Raw genomic sequence first — 24,273 nt, forward strand, 5'->3', positions numbered from 1 at the left:
AGTGGTGGTGGCCAGCTCCCCAGCCCTGGAGTCAGCTCCCACAGTAACTACTACATTTCCCACTCCACAGGGGCCTGGATGCTCCGGGGGCAGGGCCGCTGATCTGCAGAGCTCTCCCAGCAGCAGGAGAGTCCTCGCTCTCCTGTGCCCTCCTGGCCTCTGCCTGTCCCGGGGGGAGCGCTGGATCCTGGGTTGTGTCCCCCGCACCCTGGGCTCCTGGGCTGCGCAGCCCCTTCCACGCAGAGCATCCGCCCAAGCCCCTCCGAGCTGCTCCCGGGTCCATTCCTGTGCGCGCTGCAGCCCTTTAGGGAGCTTGGCCGCAGGGGGTGGAGCTCTCCCAGGGGGCTGGTGCTCTGTTAGTGTTCCTGGGAGCCTGAGGGTATCCCCGCCCTCCTGGGGTCCTGCTCCAACTCCCGGAAAGATTGTTGAAGCTCCTGCTTCTCGAGGACGGAGCTCTCCTGTCCTGGGGACACTCGCCCCAGCCTTAGCCCGGCTCCTCGCGGGGCCCCTCCCCCTTGGAGGCCTTTTGTTTCTTTATTATTTTTCCCCCCCCCCCGTCTTCCTACCTTGATAGAAACGTCAACTCTTCTCACTGTAGCATTCCAGCTGTTGTCTCTTTAAATCTCAGGCCAAATTCATAGGCTTTCAGGATGATTTGAAGTTATCTAGGTAAGTTGGTGGGACAGGTGACTTGGGGACCCTACTCTTCCGCCCTCTTGCCCCCTCCCTGAGCATTTAAAATTTTCCCAGGGGATGCCTGCGTGGCTCATTCCCTTGAGCCTCAGACTCTTGGTTTCTGGTCACGTCATGATCTCCTGGGTCCTGCGATTGAGCTCTGTGTCAGGCTCTGCACTCAGCAGGGAGCCTTCTCGAAGAATTTTCCCTCTCTCATTTCTCTTGCCCCCTCTCTCTTTCTCTCTCAAAATATAAATCAATCAATCAAATATTTGAAAAATTTTCCCCCAGTGTAAGTAATATTAGGATGCATAGACACACATACACATTTTGGAATTTTTTACCTATTACCTTGTGACAGTTAAGTTTCCACAAAGGAGTTACTGATCATAATTTTAGACACTTAAAATGTTCATACATATTTGCATATTTCTCTAGAGTATGGTTGTTTATATTTCATCTTTAGTCGGTGTCAGGTTTAATCCGATTGGTAGTGAAGTGGAATAAAGAGGCCAGGCAAAAGTTGGTCAAAACAGGCTTTTAATGGGACGCTCTCTTGGGCAAGATTCCACGGCCCACAGGGGAGGGTGAAAGCGGGAAAGTCGTGGGCCAGGGAAGTCGTGCCCAGGAAAGGGCAAGCGGGCTTTTTAAGGGGAGAGGGGGAAGGGATTGGGAGTCTGTATGGGGTGATAGGTATTAGGCATATTACTGGTGGAATCAACCTGGGGTAATAACAGCCCATGCCCTTATATGGGGTTTGAGTAAATATGATTCAGGTTTCCTGCACAGGTCCAGGCTCCCCCTAATGATGTGTCCTCAGGTGGTCTGCTAGTGGTGGGAAAGTTCTGAGTTGGGGACCACAAGGTGGGGGGTCTGCTGCCATTTTGTTGGTGCCTCCCGATCCCCCTTGATCCCGCTGGCCCAACATTCTGATCCTTTTGTTTTTATAGGGCATTGGTTCAGATCTGATACTTCCTGCTGAGTAGGGAGTGTCGTGGGGTCCCTCGGAAGTGGGCAAGCGGGAGTAGGGGCGTAGGAGGAGTCAATTGACAGATACTCGAGACATCTCGTGAATCCGTTCCTGGATGAATCAGAGAATCCAAGGGGCCACCATTAATAATATGCCGATGATTAGGAGTGGGCTTAGAAGGGGGAGGAGCCATGTGGTTAGTGGGGTCTGCCACCATTGGGGTGTAGTTGGGCTACCGGGGTGGTACCAGGCTTGGAGAGACTCAGGAACTTCAGCAAGGGTGTGGAGAATTGTCTCAACTATACCTGTTTCATTGCTGTAGTAACAGCATTCTTCATTGAGAAACGCCCTTGTCTGCACTGAGGAGGTCCCAGGTGCATCAATTCTGGAGGGCCATCTGGGCCACTGAGGTTATCTGGTGTTGGAGGGAAGCCAGAGACTCTGCCAAGGCCTCGATGGCCTTCTGAAGCCTTTCAGATACGTCCCTGGTGGAATCTACAGAGTGGATTAAGGCCCCCATCCCCAATCCCTTGGCCACCAGGGTTGAGGCCAGGGAGACCCCGATAACTATTGAGAGAAAGACCACTCGTTTCTGCTTTTCCAGGGGCCTGGCAAGGAGGGCTACTTCTGCCTGACTCTAGATAATCTCAGAACCAGGGAGATAGGCAGACAGAGGAGAGAGGCAGAGGTATTGAGAGATTTAGAAAGGGTGCTGTTGCACCAAAAGAGACCGCCAATAGGGGTGTGATGAGAGGTAACATTAGACAGGGTGACGTTGCAGAGGGAGGAGTTAGGGGTGGAATAACAGAAAGGGAATTGGTAGTTGAGAGGCTCAGTGACTAAGGGAATGTCATGGAGAGAGGGATAATGTCCCGTGGGTGTGAGGCTGGTAAACTTAAATGCATTAGGGAGGGGAACGGCCACCAGGGGTACTTTACCCAAGGTTGCACAGATTAAACAGTGGGACAGATTGCCCATGGCAGAAAGGCTGGGAGGGGAAGTGCCTTGTTGGATAAGTTTTATCCAGGAGAAGGGGCCCTGGTCCTGAGCTGGGTTAGCCTGTAGGTGGGTTTGGAGAAGTTGTACCTGTTCATGTATGATGTGAGCTTGGTTACTTAGGGCAGACTGGATTTGTGGAAGTGAGACCTGCACGTATGTTCTATAGATTCAGAGAGAGGCAGTGGGGTAGGAAGAAAAAGGCCATCGATATAATTTTGCAGTTGCCCCCGTTGCCCAGCGGGAATCCCAAGGGTCTGGAATAAGTTAGGATATACTTATCGTGTTGTCTGTAGAAGCGGCATCGTGGGTCACTGGTTGCAAAGGTGCCAGTGAAAGGGTCCCAACAGGAGTGGCCAAGGTGATAAGGACAGCCTCCATAGGTTTCAACCCAGTAATTTTGGCAGGTAGGACGGGTCTGATCATAGGTGAAACAGATTATAGGATCAGAGCTGGATACAGGAATTGACTGTAAATTTGGTATGGAGAAATTGATGAGATCCTGGCAACCCTGTGGTTGACAATCAGTGGTAGAAATAAGGTGAGACCTGATTTCCTAGTCCCAGGTTTCTGTCATGTAAAACCTCCACCTAAACCCAGGGGCAGTGGTGGAGTGACTAGGATGTAGGACCAGGAGGAGGAGGATGGTGTGAAAGCCGTATTTGAGTACATCCCAAAGGTTGTGCTGTCCATACACCTTGTGAGGGGGCTCACTGTAATTTAGAGACATGTACCCACGTGTGGTGTCCTATGAGTTTGGCGGCTGTGGGGCTCGTAAGGACCACTGTATAGGGAGGGACCAGTCCACTTAGGCTGTGAAGTTTTTGGGTGTACTTCTTTCAGCAGGACACTATCCCCTGGGACAAGGGCTTAGGGAGTATCTGGTGTGGGTTCTCCTGGAGTAGGGGTGACTGAATCTGCATGGGCCCACAGGAGGGCTCTTAGAAGAGCTAGGTAAGGTAAGTAAGATAGGAGAGGAGGAGGTGATGATGGAAGATTTTGAGTGAGCAGGAAGGGCTGCCTGTAGAGAAGCTCAAAGGGACTTAGACCTGACGACCGTCTAGGGGTAACTCTGAGCCTTGTTAAAGCCAGTGCGAGGAGGGTTGGCCAGGACAGGCAGGTTTCAAGGGTAAGTTTGGTGAGATGCTCCTTGAGAAGGCCGTTGGCCCGCTCTACCTTACCCAAAGACTAGGGATGATATGGGATATGGAGTTTCAAGGTAATATTTAGTCTCTCGGAGACTTGATGGGCGATGCTGGAGATGAAAGCTGGGCCGTTGTCATATTGTAGGGTCCGTGGAAGGCCGAATCTCGGAATGATGTGCTTGATGAGTATGGTGGCCACCACATCCGTCATCTCCCGAGCTAAAGGAGAAGCCTCTATCCACCCTATAAAGGTGTACACTAAGGTTAATAGGTAGGGAAAGAGTTTATGGCGTGGCATGTGAGTAAAGTCAAGTTGCCAGTCCTCACCAGGTTGGTGGCTGTGGAGCTGGTGACTGGGTCCCGGCCTGCAAATTCCACCTTGAGTGTTTACAGTGGAGCACATTTTGCAAGACTGATGCACCTCTCCGATTACCTTTTGGAGATGTGGAGAGGGGAAAAGGGGTTCTAGGAACTGGTGTAAGGCCTTAGGACCAATGTGTAGGGATTGATGTATGTCTGAAATGATCATGGGAGCTAAATGGTTTGGAAGAGCGAGTTTTGTTTGAATGAACATCCAGCCTTTTCCCCCCAGCTATTCCTCTCATCCTTTTTAGTATCCAGGTTTCCTCGTCTGTGTAAGAGGGGGAATGTGGTGTGTTGAGGAAGAGGAGGGGAGCTGGTGAGGAGCCTAAGGCAGTGACTCAGGCAGTGGAGTAGGCTTTGTTGTTGCCTCGGGACACCGGGTCCTTGGAGGATTGGTGTCGAAGACAGTGGACAATGGACACTTCAGTGGGAAGGCTGAGGGCCTTGAATAGATTTGAAATGAAGGACCCATATTATGGGGGTTCCTTTTGTTGTAAGAAACCCTCACTCTTGCCAGAGGAAAGAACTTGTATGTGTGATGAGGGAGGCATATTTGGAGTCAGTGTATATGGTAACTCATTGCCCTTTGGACAGTTGAAGAGCCCTGGTGAGAGCTATAAGCTCTGCCTTCTGAGAGCTTGTCCCAAGGGGGAGGGAACTGCCCCTAGGATGACATCTAGGGTAATGACAGTGTATGCTGAGTGTCTCTGGCCGTCCAGGGTGATGAGAGATCATGATCCACAGAGAGTATTCAGTCAGGTTTAAGGAGGGGTTGAAAGTTCTGGATGTGGAGGAGTCAGCTCTTCCAGGAGTTGAGGACAGGAATGGGAGGGTTCTAGGTTAGTAGAGGGGGTAAGTAGGAGGGTATCAGGATTTAGATGAGGAGAAGTTGATAGATAGATGTCAGGATTTTCGATGAAGAGGAGGTGAGCAGAAACAGTGGATGAGGGAGAAAGACGAGTGGTGGCCTTGAGTTTGTGTAGGATATCCCGGCCAAGGAGAGAGGCTGGGCAGGAAGGAATTATAAAGAAGGAGTGTGAGAAGGGGAACCCATCCAGACTCCAAGAGAGGAGTGGGGCAGTCCATGGAATAGAGGAGGTGCCATCAATTCCCACCACCACCCCTGGAGAGGGGAAACAGGCCCCCGAGTAGGAAGGCAGAACAGAGTAGGTCACCCCGTGTCCAACAGGAAAGACATGCACTAACCCGCTACCTGGAGCAGGACCCTGGGCTCAGTCTGGGTTAGGGGGATGTCCGAGTCTGGGCCTCATCAGTTATCGTGCAATCCAAGTAATTGGAAGGCTGGACTTACCAGTTCAGAGTTTCCTCCATGTGGAGGTGCCAAGGATCCTCTGACACTGGGGCAGTCAGATTTCCAGTGGCCCATCATTCGACATTGAGGGCATGGCCGCATTGGCTCCTTGGGATTGGGACACTGACAGGCCCAGTGTTCCTCGGTGCCACGTTTGAAGCAAGCCCCAGGCGGGTGTGGTTGGTTCCAGAGCCCACCGGCCACAGGGCTGCCACCAAGGCTGGGGTCTAGAGTTGGACCTTCTGCTGGAGTCTAGGCTGCCTCTTAAGTTCAGCCACTTCCTCTTGGGTATTAAAGACCTTAAATGCCATTTTCACCAGGTCAGGAATGGGGTTTGAGGACCTCCTTCAGCCTCCTTTAATTTTTTACGGATTTTGGGAGAGATAAAATGGGTCCCCAAGACAGTAGCCCCGGCCGGGGAGGCAGGGCCCAGGCAAGTGTACTGGGTTAAGGCCTCAGTGAGCCTATTTAGGAAAACTGCAGGGTTTTCATCTGGGTTCTGAATGATTTCGCCTAGTTTATCATAGTTGGCCCTGTTAGAGGCTGCCCGCGTGACAGCGATGAGACAATGGCCATGCGGTCGCGGCGCCGGTGGCCCCCCTGGCCAGCCTGATAACCCTGTCCGGGACCCATGGTGGGAACTGAGCACCAATGGCCCAGCAGCATCCGTCTAATGGCCCTGGTCCCTGGTCAGCGTGCTCTCCGGAAGCAGCCTCTCCTCCGCTCGCTCCCTCTCCTCCGGTGTGAGGGCGGTGGTCTGGACAACATGCAAATCATGCCAAGTCAAGTCCTATGCCTGCGCCAAATATTGGAATTCCTTGGCAAGAGCCCAGCCACTTTTCAATTTGGAAGGGTCCCGGAGCGAGAAAGGAGCGTGGCCCCAAACAACCCCTTCAGCCCCCACCACCACCGCTCCCAGGGGCAGGCCAGGTCAGGGGAGGAGGAGACCTTGTGGCATCTGGTGCGCTGGAGATCCAGGGGGGATGGGGGGAGAAGGTCGGGGGTCAGAAATGGGTAAAGAGGTATGTGGTTGGGAGGCAGGAGGAGAAGGAGAGGGGGCAGGGGGCTCCAGATAGGGAGGGGGAAGGCTGGCGTCCCCTTAAGACGTGGATAGGCCAAGGTCTCAGGAGACTCCCAGAGAGGGGGAAAGGGGAAAGGATTCATCGGCTTTCTGAGCTGAGGGAATAGGGGGAAGGGAGGGAGGGAGCGGTTCCGGTGCCAAAAGGACCTGGGTGCTGGAGCGTTGGGAGCAGAGGGAGGGGGTGTGGAGGTCCCGGGAAGCCTGCACTTGCGGCACCTTTGATCCGACTTGCCCTGGAGTCTACAGAGATTGTCCAGGTCCCCGAGAACTTGGTAAGACGGTGTTTTCTAAGATCCTGTGAGAACCCCAGAGTTTCGAAATTGGCCAGTAGACAACCCAACGGAGCTTGGGAGTCAAATCTGGATCGGGCAGTTCCCATGACTCCCGCCAGGTAACCCAGAGACTGAAACCCAGTGTCCCCGTTTGCAGTCAGGGTCACGGACAGAAACAGAGGTCACTGTGAGGATGAGGACGTCTCCTGATCCCCAGGGACCCTCGGGAAGCCAACTGGTGGCTCGGGGGAGGTGTCCTGGCATGGCCGGCTTCGGGGAGGACCACCCGACTGAGGCAGGGAATCGGGGAAACTACCTGGGGTTTCCAAGCGCTGGGTCCAGTTAAGGTCCTGGTGGTGAGAGGAGAGAGGCTCCCCACCAGCACCGGGTCTTGAAATCCTCCCAGGTTTCAGCACCAAATGTCAGGTTTAATCCAATCAGTAGTGAAGTGAAATAGAGAGGCCGGGCACAATTTGGTCGAAACAGGCTTTTAATGGGACGCGCTTTCAGAGGTTCCCAGCCCACGGGGTGGGGGGTGGGGGAGAGCGGGGAAGTCGCGCCCAGGGGAGGGCAAGCGGGCTTTTTAAGGGGGGAGGGGGAAGGGGTTGGTGTCTGTATGGGGTGATAAGTATTAGGCATATTACTGGTGGAATCGGCCTGGGGCAATAACTGCCCATGCCCTTATATGGAGTCTGGGTAAGTATGGTTCAGGTTTCCTGCACAGGTCCGGGCTCCCCCTGATGACATGTCCTCAGCTGGTCTGCTGGTGATGGGAAAGTTCTGAGGTGGGGACCACAAGGTGGGGGGTCTACTGCCATTTTATTGGTGCCTCCAGATCCCCCTTGATCCCACCGGCCCAACACAAGAATTTTTATTTAAACACAAACTCAGCTTGCAGAACATGAATACTTTCCACCCCTATGTGGTAGAGTATAAGTGCCACTGCCCCACCACCCCTGGAAGCGGATTTTTAAAATATATTTATTTATATAATTAAGCATAGCATTGCCGTTTAATCTTGCAAATCCACTTCTGGCTGTGTGCCCACAATAATTGAAATCAGAATCTCAAAGAGATGTTTTTTTTTGCGGCCTTATTTACAATAGCCATGGTATGGCAATAACCTAAATGTCCATTGATAGATGAATGGCTAAAAAAAAAATGTGGTGTACATATATAATGTAATAGTAAGCCAACATAAAAAGGAAGGAAATTTGACACATAAATTTTAATATCAATTACTCTTGAAGATATTATACTAATTTTCATGAGCCAGACAGAAAAGGACAAATATTGTATAATTTCGCTAATAATGAAGTACCTAGACCAGTCAAAATCAGAGAATTAGAAAGTGGAATGGTGGTTGCCAGCAGTGGGTGTTGGGCTGGCGGGATCAAGGGGGATCCGGAGGCACCAATAAAATGGCAGCGGATCCTCCATCTTGTGACCCCCACCTCAGAACTTTCCCACCAGCAGCAGACCGCACAAGGACACGCCATCAGCGGGGAGACAGGACCTATGCAGGAAACCTGAACCATACCTTACCCAGACCCCATATAAGGGCATAAGCAGTAATCACCCCATAGTGATTCCACCTGTGACATGCCCTAATACCTATCACCCCATGCAGACACACAACCACTTACCCCTCCCCCTTAACAAAAACCCACTTGTACTCCCCTGAGCACGACTTCCCTGGTTGGAGACTTCCCTGGCTTCACTCCCTTGCAGGGCCCTGGAACCTTGCCCAAGAGCACATCCCATTAAAAACCTGTTTCAAAAACAAAACAAAACAAAACAAAAACAAAAACAAAAACAAAAACCACCTGTTTCAACCAACTTTCCATGGCCTCTCTATTTCATTTTCACTACTGATCAGATTAAACCTGACAGTGGGGAAGATATCTGCTGTATAACACTGTGCATATAGTCGACCATACTGTGTTGTGCACTTAAAATTTTGTTGAGAGTAGATCTCATGTTAAGTCTTCTTACCACAGTTTTTAAAAGGTGGCCCTTTTGCATTTTCCTCTGGGAAACTCTACAAACAGCCACACAGAAAGGAAGAAGGAGGAAGCATTAAAGTATTTGGAACCCAGGCCTTGGAGCTTTAAGCAGCCCCAAGCTTTATCTGGGCAACTGTGAGGTAGAAGCAGCAGTAAGCAGGGGTGTCAGGGGCCTGAAGGCTTTCAGCCAAAGTCACTTCTGGATGCTTGCCAAAGAGTGCATACCAGGGGATTGAGAATAAGATTGATATCCAAGTAAAAGGATGTGTATGATTCGCTTAGGATGAGGATTGGCTGTCAGAAAACGTTTTATGGTGACTGGGAGAAGGATGCAGTTTTCTCAGCTGGGGGGAATATACATGCCATGAATCTCCTTGCTGGGTGTGATATTGTTTGTGCTCCCATAAGGTGCTCCTAGCTTCTGGCATGTTTGTTTGGAGAGCATAAGTTAGTATGGAAACCATGACCAGGACAGGGACAAGCAAGTAGACAGCATGGTGCATGGAAAGTTAACTGAACAGGGATGTAGGTCTCGATTTGTCCCAATTCACTGAGTCACCTGGGAGAATTCCCTTCTCTTTCTTGGTTTCAGTTGCTTCATCTCACAAGTGAGAAAGTTAACTATATCAGGTGTAGAAATAAATCTCATCTCATAGGTCAACTCTTATGGTATTGGCACGAGGTTGAGAAGGATTCTGAGGTCATGTCCTCACTTTTTGAGAAATAACTATGCAACTTATTTGCAATAACGTGCTATAGCCACAGGAAAGGAAGGTTAGTGGCATGTCTCTTTCATTTGCTACCCCTGTAGGAGAATACATCTATAATCCCCTCTACATGGAAAATTGTATTATTCTAAATATTTTAATAGTTACTCTGATATTTGAGGTCAGAAAATTATTTTTAACCCTTCTCAATCATTTTATGGAATACCCCATACCAATCTTCTACAGAAATATAGGATTACAGAATCTGTTTTTAGGCCTCAAAACTCAAAACATGTGTAGAAAAGCACAGCACCTAGTTATTCCATTTAATAAAGTTTTCAATTCCTTCGACTGTGTGCTCTGGTAAGTAAACTCAGCCTTACACTAATAAAGTACAATGTGTGAAATCACACACACGCACACAGACACACACACACACACAAATACTGTACATCAATTCATCTAAGGTTTGTACAGCTAACAAGATATTGATAAAATGTTGGGAATTTTAGAAAGCACAGCACTTAGGAGAACTTTGTATAGTTTTTCAGTAATTCTATCCATGGCTAAAAAACATATTCAGGAGGAGGGCATCAATGTTGGGGCTTTCTACAAGTATTGCTGGCTTATATAAATTTGGGACTGAGCATCTTCTAACATACAGAACTTAATAATTCAGAACCAAGAGGATCACCATCTAGGACCCCTCAAGCAGACTATATTCTCCCTCCACTACAATTTCGTCACCACCACCATCTCCCAGTCCCACCCCTTTTTTTCTTCTCTTTTATTTTCTCTTTACTTTTGCTTTTCTTTCTCTTCTTTTTTTTCCCTTTTCGTTTTTTTCTTTTCTTCTTCTTCTTTGGGATTCTTGGCCTTTTATTTTTTACCACTTTGTTTTAAATTTTGTTTGCAAAACGGCGGAAGAGTAGGTGCCTCAACTCACCCAGCCCCACCAACTGACTTAGATTACTGTCAAATCATTATGAAAATCTACTAATTCGATCTGAGATTTAAGGAGAGAACAGCTGGAATGCTACTGTGTGAAGGGTGTGCTCTTCTAACGAGGTAGAAAGGCGGGTAAAAAATTAACAAGAATCAAGTGAGGGAGGGGCCCCGTGAGGAGCCGGGCTGGGGGCAGCGGGAGCCTAGGGACAGCACAGCCCCAGCCCGGAGAGGCGGGAACTTTAAAAAGTCCACTGGGAAATGAACTAGGGGTGGTAGAAGGGGAGGAGGGCGGGGGGTGGGAGTGAATGGGTGACGGGCACTGGGTGTTATTCTGTATGTTAGTAAATTGAACACCAATAAAAAAAAAAAAATAAAAAAAAAAATAAAAAAAAAATAAAAAATAAAAAGTCCACCCTGGATCCTTCCCGGAGGCAAAGGCGCTCAGCAGGGAACTTCGGCAGGAGCGGGAGCGCAGAAGGGCAGTGAGGTCTCCGGTCTCCCGGGGTCACTAACAGAGGAAGTGCGCCTGTGAGAAGCGCACACAGACCGGCCAAGCTCAGGAACCGGCTGGAGCGCCCCGGCGGGGCCTCAGGGAGAGGCGGGTGGGGCAGCCGGGAGCTCCGGGGGAGGGGGTCGGGGAGGGCTCTGGTCGGAGGGGGGCAGCGGGGGGCTCCGGGGGAGGGGGCAGCGGGGCTCCGGGGGAGGGGGCAGCGGGGCTCCGGGCGGAGGGGGTCGGGGAGGGCTCTGGTCGGAGGTGGGCAGCGGGGGGCTCCGGGGGAGGGGGCAGCGGGGCTCCGGGGGAGGGGGTCAGGGAGGGCTCTGGTCGGAGGCGGGCAGCGGGGGGCTCCGGGGGAGGGGGCAGCGGGGCTCCGGGGGAGGGGGTCAGGGAGGGCTCTGGTCGGAGGGGGGCAGCGGGGGGCTCCGGGGGAGGGGGTCAGCGGGGCTCCGGGGGAGGGGGTCAGCGGGGCTCCGGGCAGAGGGGGTCAGCGGGGCTCCGGGCAGAGGGGGTCAGCGGGGCTCCGGGCAGAGGGGGGCAGCGGGGGGGCTCCGGGCAGAGGGTGTCAGCGGGGCTTCGGGCGGAGGGGTCGGCGGGGCTCTGGGTGAAGGGGGTCAGCAGGGGGTTCCAGGCGGAGGGGTCAGCGGGAGGCTCCGGGCAGAGGGGGGCAGCGGGGGACTCCAGGCAGAGGGGGGCAGTGGGGCTTCGGGAAAGCGGGGCTTTGGGCAGAAGAGAACAGCGGGGTGCTCCGAACGGAGGGGGTCAGCGGGGCTCCGGGCAGAGGGGGTCAGCGGGGCGTCGGGCGGATGGGGGCAACGGGGAAGCAGGGCTTTGGGGCAGCGGGGCTTCGGGCGGGGCACTCTGCCCTGCTGCCTTCGGGAGCCTCAGCCCCGGGAGCGGGATGCCAGCAGCCCAGGCCCTACAGCCCGGGGCGCGGGGGGAACACAGCCCAGGATCCTGTGCTCCCCCAGGGGCAGGCGGGGGGGGGAGGGCACAGGACAGGGAGGAGGACACTCCTGCCCCCAGGCGCCCCCAAGCTGTGCAGGTCAGTGCCCCCCACCCCAGGAGCATCTAGGCCAGTGAATAATGGGAACTACCGGTGGTTACTCAGGGAGCTGACTCCAGAGTTGGAGACATGGTCACTTCCAGTGTGGTTGTTCCTCCTGGTGTCACCTGGTGCCTGGGATGGACCGGGGCTGCCAGGGGACAGAGACCTCACGGGGTCAACAGCTCCCATTGAGCCCGGCACCTGGCAGGGGGTCGGGGCTGCTCCCCCAGGTGCACACACCTGAGAATCAGCAGAGCAGCCCCTGCTAAAAAAGGACCAGCTGGAAGGACAGGGGAAGAGCTAGTTCTTCACGGAGCAGCGCTGGAAAGCTCCAGGGGAAGTCAAGGGATATGCAGTATATACAAGCAGGGGGTAACCCTCCTATTATTTTTCTTCCTTTTTCCAATACACTTCGTTTTAGCAGACTGTAAATTTCCAATTTTTTACTCTTTTTTCCACCTTAACTACAATATTTCACCACCTCTTCATTTTTAAATTTCTTCTGTCTTCACTTTCATATTTCTACAATGACAGGTCCTAGATAGGTTTTCCACTTCTATATTCCCTTCAACATAATCAACATAATTTGGGGAGATATACAAGAGAGGAGATACATTTTTTTATTGTTTTGTGCTTTTTGTTTTTTCTCTGCCTCATTTTGTTCTACAATGAGGGAAGATAATACCTTCTAAAACATGACCAGCATGCATCCAGAACCAAGTGGTAACACCGTGCTGGTTCATCATGTGAGATTCCTCATTCCCATTCTGTCCCCCTCTTCTATCTCATTTATGTTTTGTTGGTCAGTGGTGGGACCTTCTGCAAGTATTTCTGGTTTATATAAATTTGGGACTGAGGATCTTCTAATATACAGAATTTAATATACTCAGAAACAAGAGGAGCATCCTCTAGAACCCCTCAGGTAGACTACATGCTCTCTCCACTACAAATTCGTCACCATCACCATCTCCCAATCACCACCTCATTGGTTTTTTTTTTTCTTTTTTCTTTTTCTTTCTCCTGCTTTAGGATTCCTGACCTTTTACTTTTACTACATTGTTTTAAAATTCACTTTTCATTCTAATGGTCCTTTTTTTAAAATAAGTTTATTTTTTATTGGTGTTCAATCTGTCAACATACAGAATAACACCCAGTGCTCAACCCGTCAAGTGCCAACCTCAGTGCCCACCACCCACTCACCCCCCACCCCCTGCCCACCTCCCCTTCCACCACCCATAGTTCGTTTCCCAGAGTTAGGAGTTCATGTTCTGTCTCCCTTTCTGATATTTCCCACTTATTTTTCTCCTTTCCCCTTTATTCCCTCTCACTATTTTTTATATATTTTGATTCTTGTTTTCAATTTCTGGTCTCTGAACTCAGCAGAATCATCGAGGGTGAAATTTACTTAGTTCGTGGTTGATATTCTTGATGCAGCCCACTCATACAACCACACTGCACAGAGCAAAATGACGAGGAGGAAGAACTAAACACAAAGAATCAAACACTACTCTATAAAAAAAAAGAAACAGTACTCACTGCCACAGAGATACAGAATTTGGATTATAATTTGATGTCAGAAAACCAATTCTGAACTACAACTATAAAGCTACTGGTGGCTCTGGAAAAAAGCATAAAGGATTCAAGAGACTTCATGACTGCAGAATTTAGATCTAATCAGGCTGAAATAAAAAAATCAATTAAATGAGATGCAATCCAAACTGGAGGTCCTAACGACGAGGGTTAATGAGGTAGAAGAAAGAGTTAGTAACATAGAAAACAAGTTGATGGCAAGGAAGGAAGCTGAGGGAAAAAGGAAAAACAAAACACCATGAGGAAAGGTAATAGGCAATAAATGACAGCCTCAGGGGGAAAAAATCTACATTTCATTGGGGTTCCAGAGAGTGCCAAAAGGGACAGAGGACCAGGAAGCATGTTTGAACAAATCGTAGCTGAGAACTTCCCTAATTTGGGGAGGGAAACAGTCATTGAGATCCAGGAGAAAGAGAGGTGGCCACTAAAATCAATAAAAACCGATCAACACCTCAACATTTAATAAACTCACAAGTTCCAAAGATAAAGAGAAAATCCTTAAAGCAGTGAGAGACAAGAGATCCATAACTTACCTGGGGAGAAATATTAGATAACAGCAGACCTCTCCACAGAAACCTGACAGGCCAGAAAGGGCTGGCAGGATATACTCAGGGTCCTAAAAGAGAAGAACCTGCAGCCAAGAACACTTTATCCAGCAAGGCTCTCATTCAGAATACAAGGAGAGATAAAGAGCTTCCAAGATAGGCAGAAACTGACATAATATGTGACCACCAAACCAGCTCTGCAAGAAATATTACGGGGGACTCTGTAAAAGAAAGAGGATGCCTAAAGTAATAATCCATAAAACCAGGGACTGAATAGGTAATACTAAAAAACTAAATTCATATCATTCAATAGTACCTCTGAATGTGAATGGGCTTAATGATCCCATCGAAAGATGCAAGGTTTCAGACTGGATAAAAAAAAAGACCCAACTGCTGTTTCAAAGAGACTCATTTTAGACATAAAGACACTTCCAGCCTGAAAACGAAAGGTTGCAGAACCATTTATCATTCAAATGGTCCCCAAAAGTAAGCAGGGGTAGCAATCCTCATACCAGAGAAATTAAAGTTTATCGCAAAGACTGTAGTAAGAGATAAAGAGAGACACTACATCATACTTAAAAGATCTATATCCAACAAGAGTACCTAACAATCATGAATATTTATGCTTCTAAGGTGGGAGATACCAAGTATATCAATCACTTAATAACCAAAGTAATGACATTCTTAGATAATAATACACTAATAGTGGGAGACATCATCATGGGCTTTTTGCAAATGACAGATCTTCTATTTATAACATCTCCAAAGCAACAAGAGCTTTAAATGACACACTGGACCAGATGGATTTCACAGATATTTACAGAACTTTACATCCAAATGCAACTGAATACACATTCCTCTAGAGTGCACATGGAACTTTCTCCAGAATAGACCACATACTGTGTCACAAATCAGGTCTCCACCACCACCAAAAGATTGGGATCCCTCCCTACATATTTTCAGACCATAATGCTTTGAAACTTGAACTCAATCAAAAGAAAAAATTTGGAAGAAACTCAAATACGTGGAGGTTAAAGAGCATCCTGCTAAAAGATGAACGGGTCAACCAGGAAATTAGAGAAGAATTAAAAAGATTCAGGGAAACTAATGAGAATGAAGATACAACCATTCAAAATCTTTGAGACAGAGCAAAAGCAGTCCTAAGATGAAATACATTGAAATACAGGCCTCCCTCAAAACACTGGAAAAACAATATTATCCACAGCTAACCTTGAACCTAAAGGAACTGGAGAAAGAACAGCAAATAAAAACTACACCCAGCAGAAGAAGAGAGTTAATAAAGATTTGAGCAGAACTCAATGAAATAGAGACCAGAAGAACTGTGTAACAGATCAACAAAACCAGGAGTTGGTTCTTTGAAAGAATTAAAAGGATAGATAAACCATTAGCCTGCATTAAGAAAAGTAGAGGAGAATATACTCTAATTAGGAAATCACGAAAGAAAAAGGAGAGATCACAACCAATACCACGGAAATACATATGATTTTAAAATGTATTATGAACAGCTATACATCAATAAATTATGTAATCTGGAAGAAATGGATGCATTTCTGGAAACCACAGACTACCATAACTGGAACAGGATGAAATAGAAAACCTGAAAAGTCTGATAACCAGGGAGGAAGTTGAAGCAGTCATCAAAAACTTCCCAATACACAAAAGCCCAGGGCCAGATAGCATCCCAGGGGAATTCTATCTAATGTTCAAGAAGAAAAAATACCTATTCTACTAAAGCTGTTCCAAAAGATAGAAAGAGATGGAATACTTCCAAATTCGTTCTATGAAGCCAGCATCACCTTTATTCCAAAACACATACCCCACCAAAAAGGAGAATTATAGACCAATGTCCCTGATGAACACACATACAAAAATTCTCAAGAAGATACTATCCAATAGGGTCCAACAATACATTAAGAAGTTTATTCACCATGACCATGTGGGATTCATCCCCAGGATGCAAGGCTGGCTCAACACTAGTAAAGCAATCAATGTGATAGATATCAAGAGAAAAACTAGGAACCAGGGGATGCTCTCAATAGATTCAGAGAAAGCATTTGACAAAATACAGCATCCATTCCTGATCAAAACTCTTCAGAGTGTAGGAATAGAGGGGACATTTCTCAGCATCTTAAAAGCCATCTATGAAAAGCCCACAGCAAATATCATTCTCAATGGGGAAACACTGGGAGCCCTTCCCCTAAGATCAGGAATGCAACAGAGATGTCCACTCTCACCACTGCTATTCAACATAGTATTGGAAGTCCTAGCCTCAGCAATCAGGCAACAAAAAGAAATAAAAGGCATTCAAATTGACAAAGAAGAAATCAAACTCTCCCTCTTCACAGATCACATGATAATATACGTAGGAAACCCAAAAAACTCAACCCCAAGATTGCTAGATCTCATACAGCTATTCAGCAGTGTAGCAGGATACAAAATCAATGCCCAGAAATCAGTGGCATTTCCATACACTAGCAATGATACTGAATAAAGAGAAATTAAGGAGTCCATCCCACTTACAATTGGACCCAAAAGCATAAGATACCTAGGAATAAACCTAACCAAAGAGGTAAAGGATCTATACCCTCAAAACTACAGAACACTTCTGAAAGAAATTGAGGAATACAGAAAGAGATGGAAAAATATTCCATGCTCATGGATTGGAAGAATTCATATTGTGAAAATATCAATGCTACCCAGGGAAATTTATGCATTAAATGCAATCCCTATGAAAATGCTTTGGACTTTCTTCAGAGCATTGGAACAAATCATCTTAAGATTTGTGTGGAATCCGAAAAGGCCCCGAGTAAGCTGGGGTATATTGAAAAAGAAAACCAGAGCTGGGGGCATCACAATGCCGGATTTTAAGTTGTGCTACAAAGCTGTGATCATCAAGACAGTATGGTACTGATACAAAAACAGACACATAGATAAGTGGAACAGAATAGAGATCCCAGAAATGGGCCCTTAACTCTATAGTCAACTAATATTTGACTAAAGAGGAAAGACTATCCCCTGGAAAAATACAGTCGCTTCAATAAATGTTGCTGGGATATTGGACAGTCACATGCAGAAGAATGCAACTGGACCATTCTCTTACACCAAACACAATGATAAATTCAAAATGGATAAAATATCTAAATGTGAGACAAGAATCCATCAGAACCCTAGAGAACACAGGCAACACCCTTTTTGAACTTGGCCACAGCAACTTCTTGCAAGATACATCTATGAAGGCAAAGGAAACAAAAGCAAAAATGTACTATTGGGAATTCGTCAAGATAAAAAGTTTCTGCATAGAAAATAAACAGTAAACAAAACTAAAAGACAACCTACAGAATGGGAGAAGAGATTTGCAAATGACGTATCAGAGAAAGAGGTAGTATCCAAGATCTATAAAGAACTTATGAATCGCAGCAGCAAAGAAACAAACAATCAAATCATGAAATGTGCAAAAGACATGAACAGAAATTTCATCAAAGCAGACGTAGACATGGCCAACAAGCACATGAGACAATACTCCGCAACAATGGCCATCAGGGAAATACAAATCCAAACCACAATGAGATAACACCTAACACCAGTGAGAATGGTGAAAAGTAACAAGACAGGAAACAAATCTTGTAGAGGATGTGGAGAAAGGGGAACCCTCTTGAACTGTTGGTGGGAATGTGAATGGGTGCAGCCACTCTGAAAAACTTTGTAGAGGTTCCTCAAAGTGTTAAAAATAGAACTGTCCTTCGCCCCAGCAATTGCACTGCTAGGGATTACCCCAAAGATATCAATGCAGTGAAATGGAAGACACCTGCACCCCAATGTTTCTAGCAGCAATGTCCACAATAGCCAAACTGTGGAAGGAGCCTTGGTGTCCATGGAAAGATGAATGGATAAGAAGGTGTGGTCTATGTATACAATGGAATATTACTCAGCCATTAGAAATGACAAATAACCACCATTTGCTCCAACGTGGATGGAATGGAGGGTATTATGCTGAGTGAAGTAAGTCAGTTGGAGAAGGACAAACACTATATGGCCTAATTCATTTGGGTAAGATAAAAATTGGTGAAAGGGAATAAAGGGGAGAGAAAGTGAGTGGGAAATATCAGTGAGGATTACAGGACATGAGACTCCTGACTCTGGGAATCAAGGGGAAGGGGAGGTGGGTGGGAGGTTGGGATGACTGGGTGATGGGCACCAAGGGTGGCACTTGACGTGATGAGCACTGTTATAGTATATGTTGGCAAATTGAAGTCTCATAAAAAAGGTACAAAAATAAATAAATAAACAAACAGACAAATAAATAAATAAATAAATATCTCTGGTTAAAAAATATTTACATGAAGATTTAGTTTAAGTATTACTCTGTTTGGGATAGTGTATACATGCACACACAGTCACACATATACACACACAGATATGAAGGTGCCATAGAAAATCAAAAAAAATCAAAAAATCAAAACTCTTGTAGATTTTTATATTCTGGAAATAAAATTAACAGGGAAAAAAACAACCAGGAGCATATACTAGGAAACTGGAAAATAAGATGATACTGAGAATGACCTATTTTTGCTATTGCCAGAGCCAAGTGCCTTAAATACCTTCATTCACCCACTCATTCATTCATTTGTTCAATAAGAACATTGTCATTAACTCTTGTACTTGGCTAATAATGTGAAGTTTTGCCTCATTCAGATTGCATATTACCCTCAGCTCAGAGTACTCATTCCTCCTTAAAAACTCAGCAAATCATAAGATCACTTAAGCATGCAATCAATGAATTTCTTAAGATATCTTCAATGCTTTTTTTATAATCTCCTTAGTGAAAATAAAAGGAGGAAAGTTTAAGCAATTGAATATGCTGTAAAATCTGTTCACATAATTTTTAACTAATACGTGGTTTCTTTATTTAAAGATTTTTATTTATTTATTCATAGACACACACACACGAGAGAGAGAGAGAGAGAGAGAGAGAGAGAGAGAGTCAGAGGGAGAAGCAGGCACCATGCAGAGAGCCTGATGTGGGACTCCATCCAGGTTCTCCAGGATCACACCCTAGGCTGCAGGCGGCGCTAAACTGCTGCACCACTGGGGCTGCCCTAATATGTAGTTTCTAATAGTAATTCTTTTCATGTGGAATTTGCCAAAAAGCATGTTTGACCACATAAAGGAGGGGGAGAAGACCGTGCTTTGTCCGATATTCTCTGAATGTGGTTTTAAATGGTAAATAATTCACTTGAGTATCCAACCCAAATCCTCTTCGAAGCAAAACTTTATTTTTCTTTTATCTTAGATTATTCTTCACTCATTTCTGCCTCTCTCTTCATAAACTAAACTATATTAAGGATTTCAGTTTAAGCAGGGATTTCAGGCAGAATTCCTGAAAGATTGTACTGAAAGGTTTCCATTAGTACTGCATGAAGTAGGGATAAAAATAATAACTGCATATTTATGAAAGCAAATGGATAGTACAAAAAGTAGTTACAAAGAACTGGAAAATACCACTACCTCTCCTGTGTTATAACATTGCTTCTAGATTTAAAAAAAATATGTGGTTTGCCTTTTACAGAAAACATAATTAAATGGAATGTCTTAGAAAAATGTAATCACATTTACTCCATTGCTACTTAGAAGAATTTAATAACCACAAAACAAGAAAGTGACGGTAATTGCCATTTGATTTTTAAAAAGATTATGACACAAGTGTGCTTTGTGTGGTCATTACATATATGTAATTTTCCCTATTGTTAAAGGAAAAGCATTTTAGAAATATTAGTGTGAACAATAATATGAACTTAAATACTTTTGAAAGTCTCTAAAAACCTGAGCTCCATCATATATCTGATACATTTCTCACCAACCATCAGATTGCAATGAAAATATTATTATTTCACAATGCTTTACAATAGTATTTCAAACTTACACTAACAAGGTGAATATTATAATCAACTTCTTCAGAGAAGTTTCTGCCAATCAAGAGGATCAACTTCCCCTTACTCTCTTATTTTCCTTCCTCTCTCTCTCTACCTACATACCTATTACATGTGCCATATATATAGTATATATTCATTTACTTAACATTTTTAGGCTGTTTGTATACACTCCTAATTTTTAACTTTGCATTTCTGCTTACTTGTTACATTCTCACAAAAGTGAATCTATGTAATTTCATATCTTTACAAATTACCCAATAAATAATTTAAATTGAATAAAATTTTCACTTAATTTTCATTTTGTGTTAGTATCATGTCAAATTTGTTTTTAAAAATGTGACCCATCCTTTAAAAGGACAGTGGTAAGAAATAAGTGAGTGCTCAAGGACACTCTTGTCTGTCTTTGAGAAATAAGAAAAAATATTTCTTATTATAAACTATGTAGAGCTCTTTACATTAACTTATGTTATCAGGCCAAGCTGAAATCAAGAAACCAAAGTCAAATCCACTTGCCTAGTATTGAGTTAGATTCATAACTACTTTTAAACATGTTTTCTTGGCTGCACAGAAGAAATATTAATTGATACATATTTTTATTTTACATAAAATAGTTTCCATATTTGCATGTGGTTTTTAGTATCTTCTTAGAGTATAGTAATCCATATCTTTTCTATGAATGTATAAGCAGCTTTGCTTTGATATGAGAAACAATGGAGATTATTAACATCTGAAATTTAGTTACACAGGATAAGATTGACTGTTTTCTATATAGAAAACCAGTTAGGACCTGGTTTTTGGAGTAATAAAAAGATGCGTTTATTATATATATAATTGTATATTATTGTGATATATACACACGTATATGTCTATATACATATATATGTCTCTCTATATATGTCTATTATGTCTATCTGAAAGAATGAATCAAAGTGTTTAAAGAATTTACATACAGGAAGGCAGAGAGTTCTTCATTCAATTTTGCTTTCAGGGGTAAACTTTTTGCATAATCCCATTCATTTATTTGAAAAGACCATTCTCTGAACCATGTTCTTGAAGGCTTGCTTCACCTGCTGGTTTCTTAGTGTGTATATGAAAGGATTCAAGAGAGGAGCCACTGAGGTATTGAGCACAGCTACTCCTTTGCTTAAAGTTACCCTTTCCCTTGCAGAAGGCTTAATGTACATGAAGATACAGCTACCATAAGAGAGGGAGACCACTATCATGTGGGAGGAACATGTGGAAAAGGCTTTTTTCCTTTGACTCGTAGAAGGAATTCTCAGAATTGTCCGGATGATGTATGTATAAGAGAGAATAACTAGGGTTAAGGTGACCATAAGTGTTACCACCGCTAAAAAAAATGCCATGAGTTCTAGAAAGTGAGTGTTTGTACAAGAAAGCTGTAGAATTGGAGAAGAGTCACAAATAAAATGATCAATTATATTGGAGGCACAGAAATCCAGTTGCAGCAGCAGGATTAATGGTGGAAAGATGATCAGGAATCCTGCAAGCCATGAGCTAAAGACAAGAAGGATGCAGACTCTGCTGCTCATGACAGTCATGTAATGCAGGGGTTTGCAGATGGCCACGTAGCGGTCATAGGACATGGCAGCCAGAAGGTAAAATTCTGTCACCCCCAAGAAGATGAAGAAAAATAGCTGAGTCACACAACCATTGTAAGTAATGGTTCTGTCCCTTGTCACGATAGTGACAAGGAATCTGGGAATGCAGACAGACGTGAATGATATTTCTAGGAATGAGAAGTTTCGAAGGAAGAAATACATTGGAGTCTGCAGGTGGGGATCTGAAAGAGTGAGGGTGATAATGATCAGGTTCCCAGTCACACTGAGCATGTAGGTAACAAAAAGAAATATGAAAAGTACAACCTGCCACTGTGGGTCATTTGTCAATCCAAGAAGAATAAACTCTGTTATTGCTGTGTGATTTCTCATTTTCCTTCTTTATGATGGTATTTGTTTTAGCTGAAAAACAGATGAAACAGTAAGAAAGTTATGACACCAGAAAAGAAACACACACACACAGAGATTCCTGGGTGGTGCAGCGGTTTGGCGCCTGCCTTTGGCCCAGGGCGCGATCCTGGAGACCTGGGATCGAATCCCACATCGGGCTCCCGGTGCATGGAGCCTGCTTCTCCCTCTGCTTATGTCTCTGTCTCTGTCTCTCTCTCTCTCTCTCTCTGTGTGACTATCATAAATAAATAAAAATTTAAAAAAAAACATACACATAAATAGACACAGAAACACTTTTTGAAAAGGTCATTGCTGCTTTATGGTTTTGGAGATAAATGATTTTGTGGTACATAGAAACAAAAGATTTATTAAAACTGACATATTTATTATGTAATATGTTAATTCATTATTCCTATATGTCTTTCATTGTAGTCTCACATATCTCAGTATAAATCCCTGTCTTCTGAAGTTTTTTACTTATTTCTGAAAACAAGAAAAAAAGAGATTAAAACCTCTGAGATGGAAGTCTTCTCTAATAAAACTCAGGGCTTACTACTCCTGGCATATTGCAAAATTTTGAAGGTTTTTTTTTTTTGCTTTCTTCTTCATATATTTTTAACATTTTTATTTTGAATAAACATATCTGTCTCCTTTTCGCATTCAGCCTTTTACAATCTATAGAGATCATTTGCTCATCTGGTAGAGTACTGTGTACTAACAGTATACAGTATACTAACAGTATACATATGTAATGGATGGGAGGGTAACCCTAATCTAATTCCAATGTCTCTGCCATCATTTTAATTTTAATTATGAACCTGTCATAATGGTCTTTTCTAAGATTATAAATATATTCTTCTTAGGGCACCTGGATGGCCTCGTAGGTTGTGCATCTGACTCTTGGTTTCAGCTTAGGTCTTGGTTTCAGGGTTGTGAGGAATGTTCAGTGAGGCGTCTGCTTAAAATTTTCTTCCTCATTCTCTGACCCTCCCCCCTCATGCTCTCTCTTTCTAAAATAAACAAATATATATATATATATATATATGTATATTCTTCTTAAATATATTTGTATTTACTATCTACCTATCATGAGTCTGCTCTCTTATACTTAAAGCAATACTTTAACCTAAGTCCTAATTTTATTTTTGTAAGCTCTAGGTGCTCTTATTTATTTCTAAAATGATTTAGCACTTTTCTTTGTTTAATTTTTTCCTTTTTAAAGTTCTTATTTTCCAAGAGACCCTTAGAAATGCTGCCATCTAAGGTCATTTTAAGAAATGCTTAACTGTCCAGATAGCCTGGTTAAGTCTGCAATGTCTCATTTGCTTTCTATATCCTTCAAAGGTTTCAGAGCTTTCAAAGGGAATAATATTTACTCACAATTAGCCAATTAATTTGACATGTTAATGAACTCCCTGAAATTCTTTACCTACAAGATTTTTGGGAGGGAATTATTCCTACTTTATATCATTTGTCCTCTTTGTGGTCATAAGATATGTGGGTTTTTTTTTTGTTTCTGTCTTTATATGATGGATGCTAACCTTCACTCTATAAAATTCACATTGTGCAAAGGTAAAACATAAAGTAGATCTGCTCAGTGTTAAGACACATGAAAGAAATTGTTCTGAATCATGTACAAAAATGATTACATGATGTCCTGATATTAACTATGTTAAAAATAATTATTAAAAGATATTTAAATAAGAACACAAAACCATCATGTACTTCTATCAATCACAAAATATTTATGTTATAATGAACAAAAATGTTTCATGAAACTCTTAAATTGTAGCAGTTTTTAAAATGTCATTTATATATTTCATATAAATTATGAGGTTTAATTTTATTTACATATATTGAGATTACTTGTATAAAGTATAAATCTACTCTATTAAAGCAAAATTATATTCCTGAAACTATTAAAGACATACTTACTTTTATGGTATGTATGACTAGTTTAGACAATGTCATTTCTAATGCCTTCTTTAATGTGTTTGAACACAAGTGCTTTGAGATTTTTCAAAAGTCTTTGCGATCTGATTCTTCTCTGCCATCTTATATTTGTAACCAAATACTCAAAATATTGATGATAAAGAATAATTCCAGAAGCTCTCTACAATTTTTCACAAAGGGCATACATCCATCCAAATTCCTCTAAGAATCGGAGGCCCCAGGATATCCTACTCATTGTTACTTTAAGA

General features: G+C 44.3%; 1 protein-coding gene across 1 annotated transcript; it reads right to left on the reverse strand.

The window, feature by feature from the left end:
* Positions 1-12,510: 12,510 nt before the first annotated feature.
* LOC144322983 (olfactory receptor 6C75) lies at positions 12,511-22,054 on the reverse strand. The gene is made up of 3 exons (XM_077913194.1): positions 21,137-22,054; positions 14,750-14,757; positions 12,511-12,541 (listed from the first exon to the last, which is right to left on the reverse strand). Exons 1-3 carry the CDS (start codon positions 22,052-22,054, stop codon positions 12,511-12,513), a joined length of 957 nt encoding a protein of 318 aa, XP_077769320.1.
* Between the last annotated feature and the right edge of the window lie 2,219 nt (positions 22,055-24,273).

This window comes from Canis aureus, chromosome 11 (genome assembly GCF_053574225.1).
Source record: "Canis aureus isolate CA01 chromosome 11, VMU_Caureus_v.1.0, whole genome shotgun sequence".
Taxonomy (NCBI): domain Eukaryota; kingdom Metazoa; phylum Chordata; class Mammalia; order Carnivora; family Canidae; genus Canis; species Canis aureus.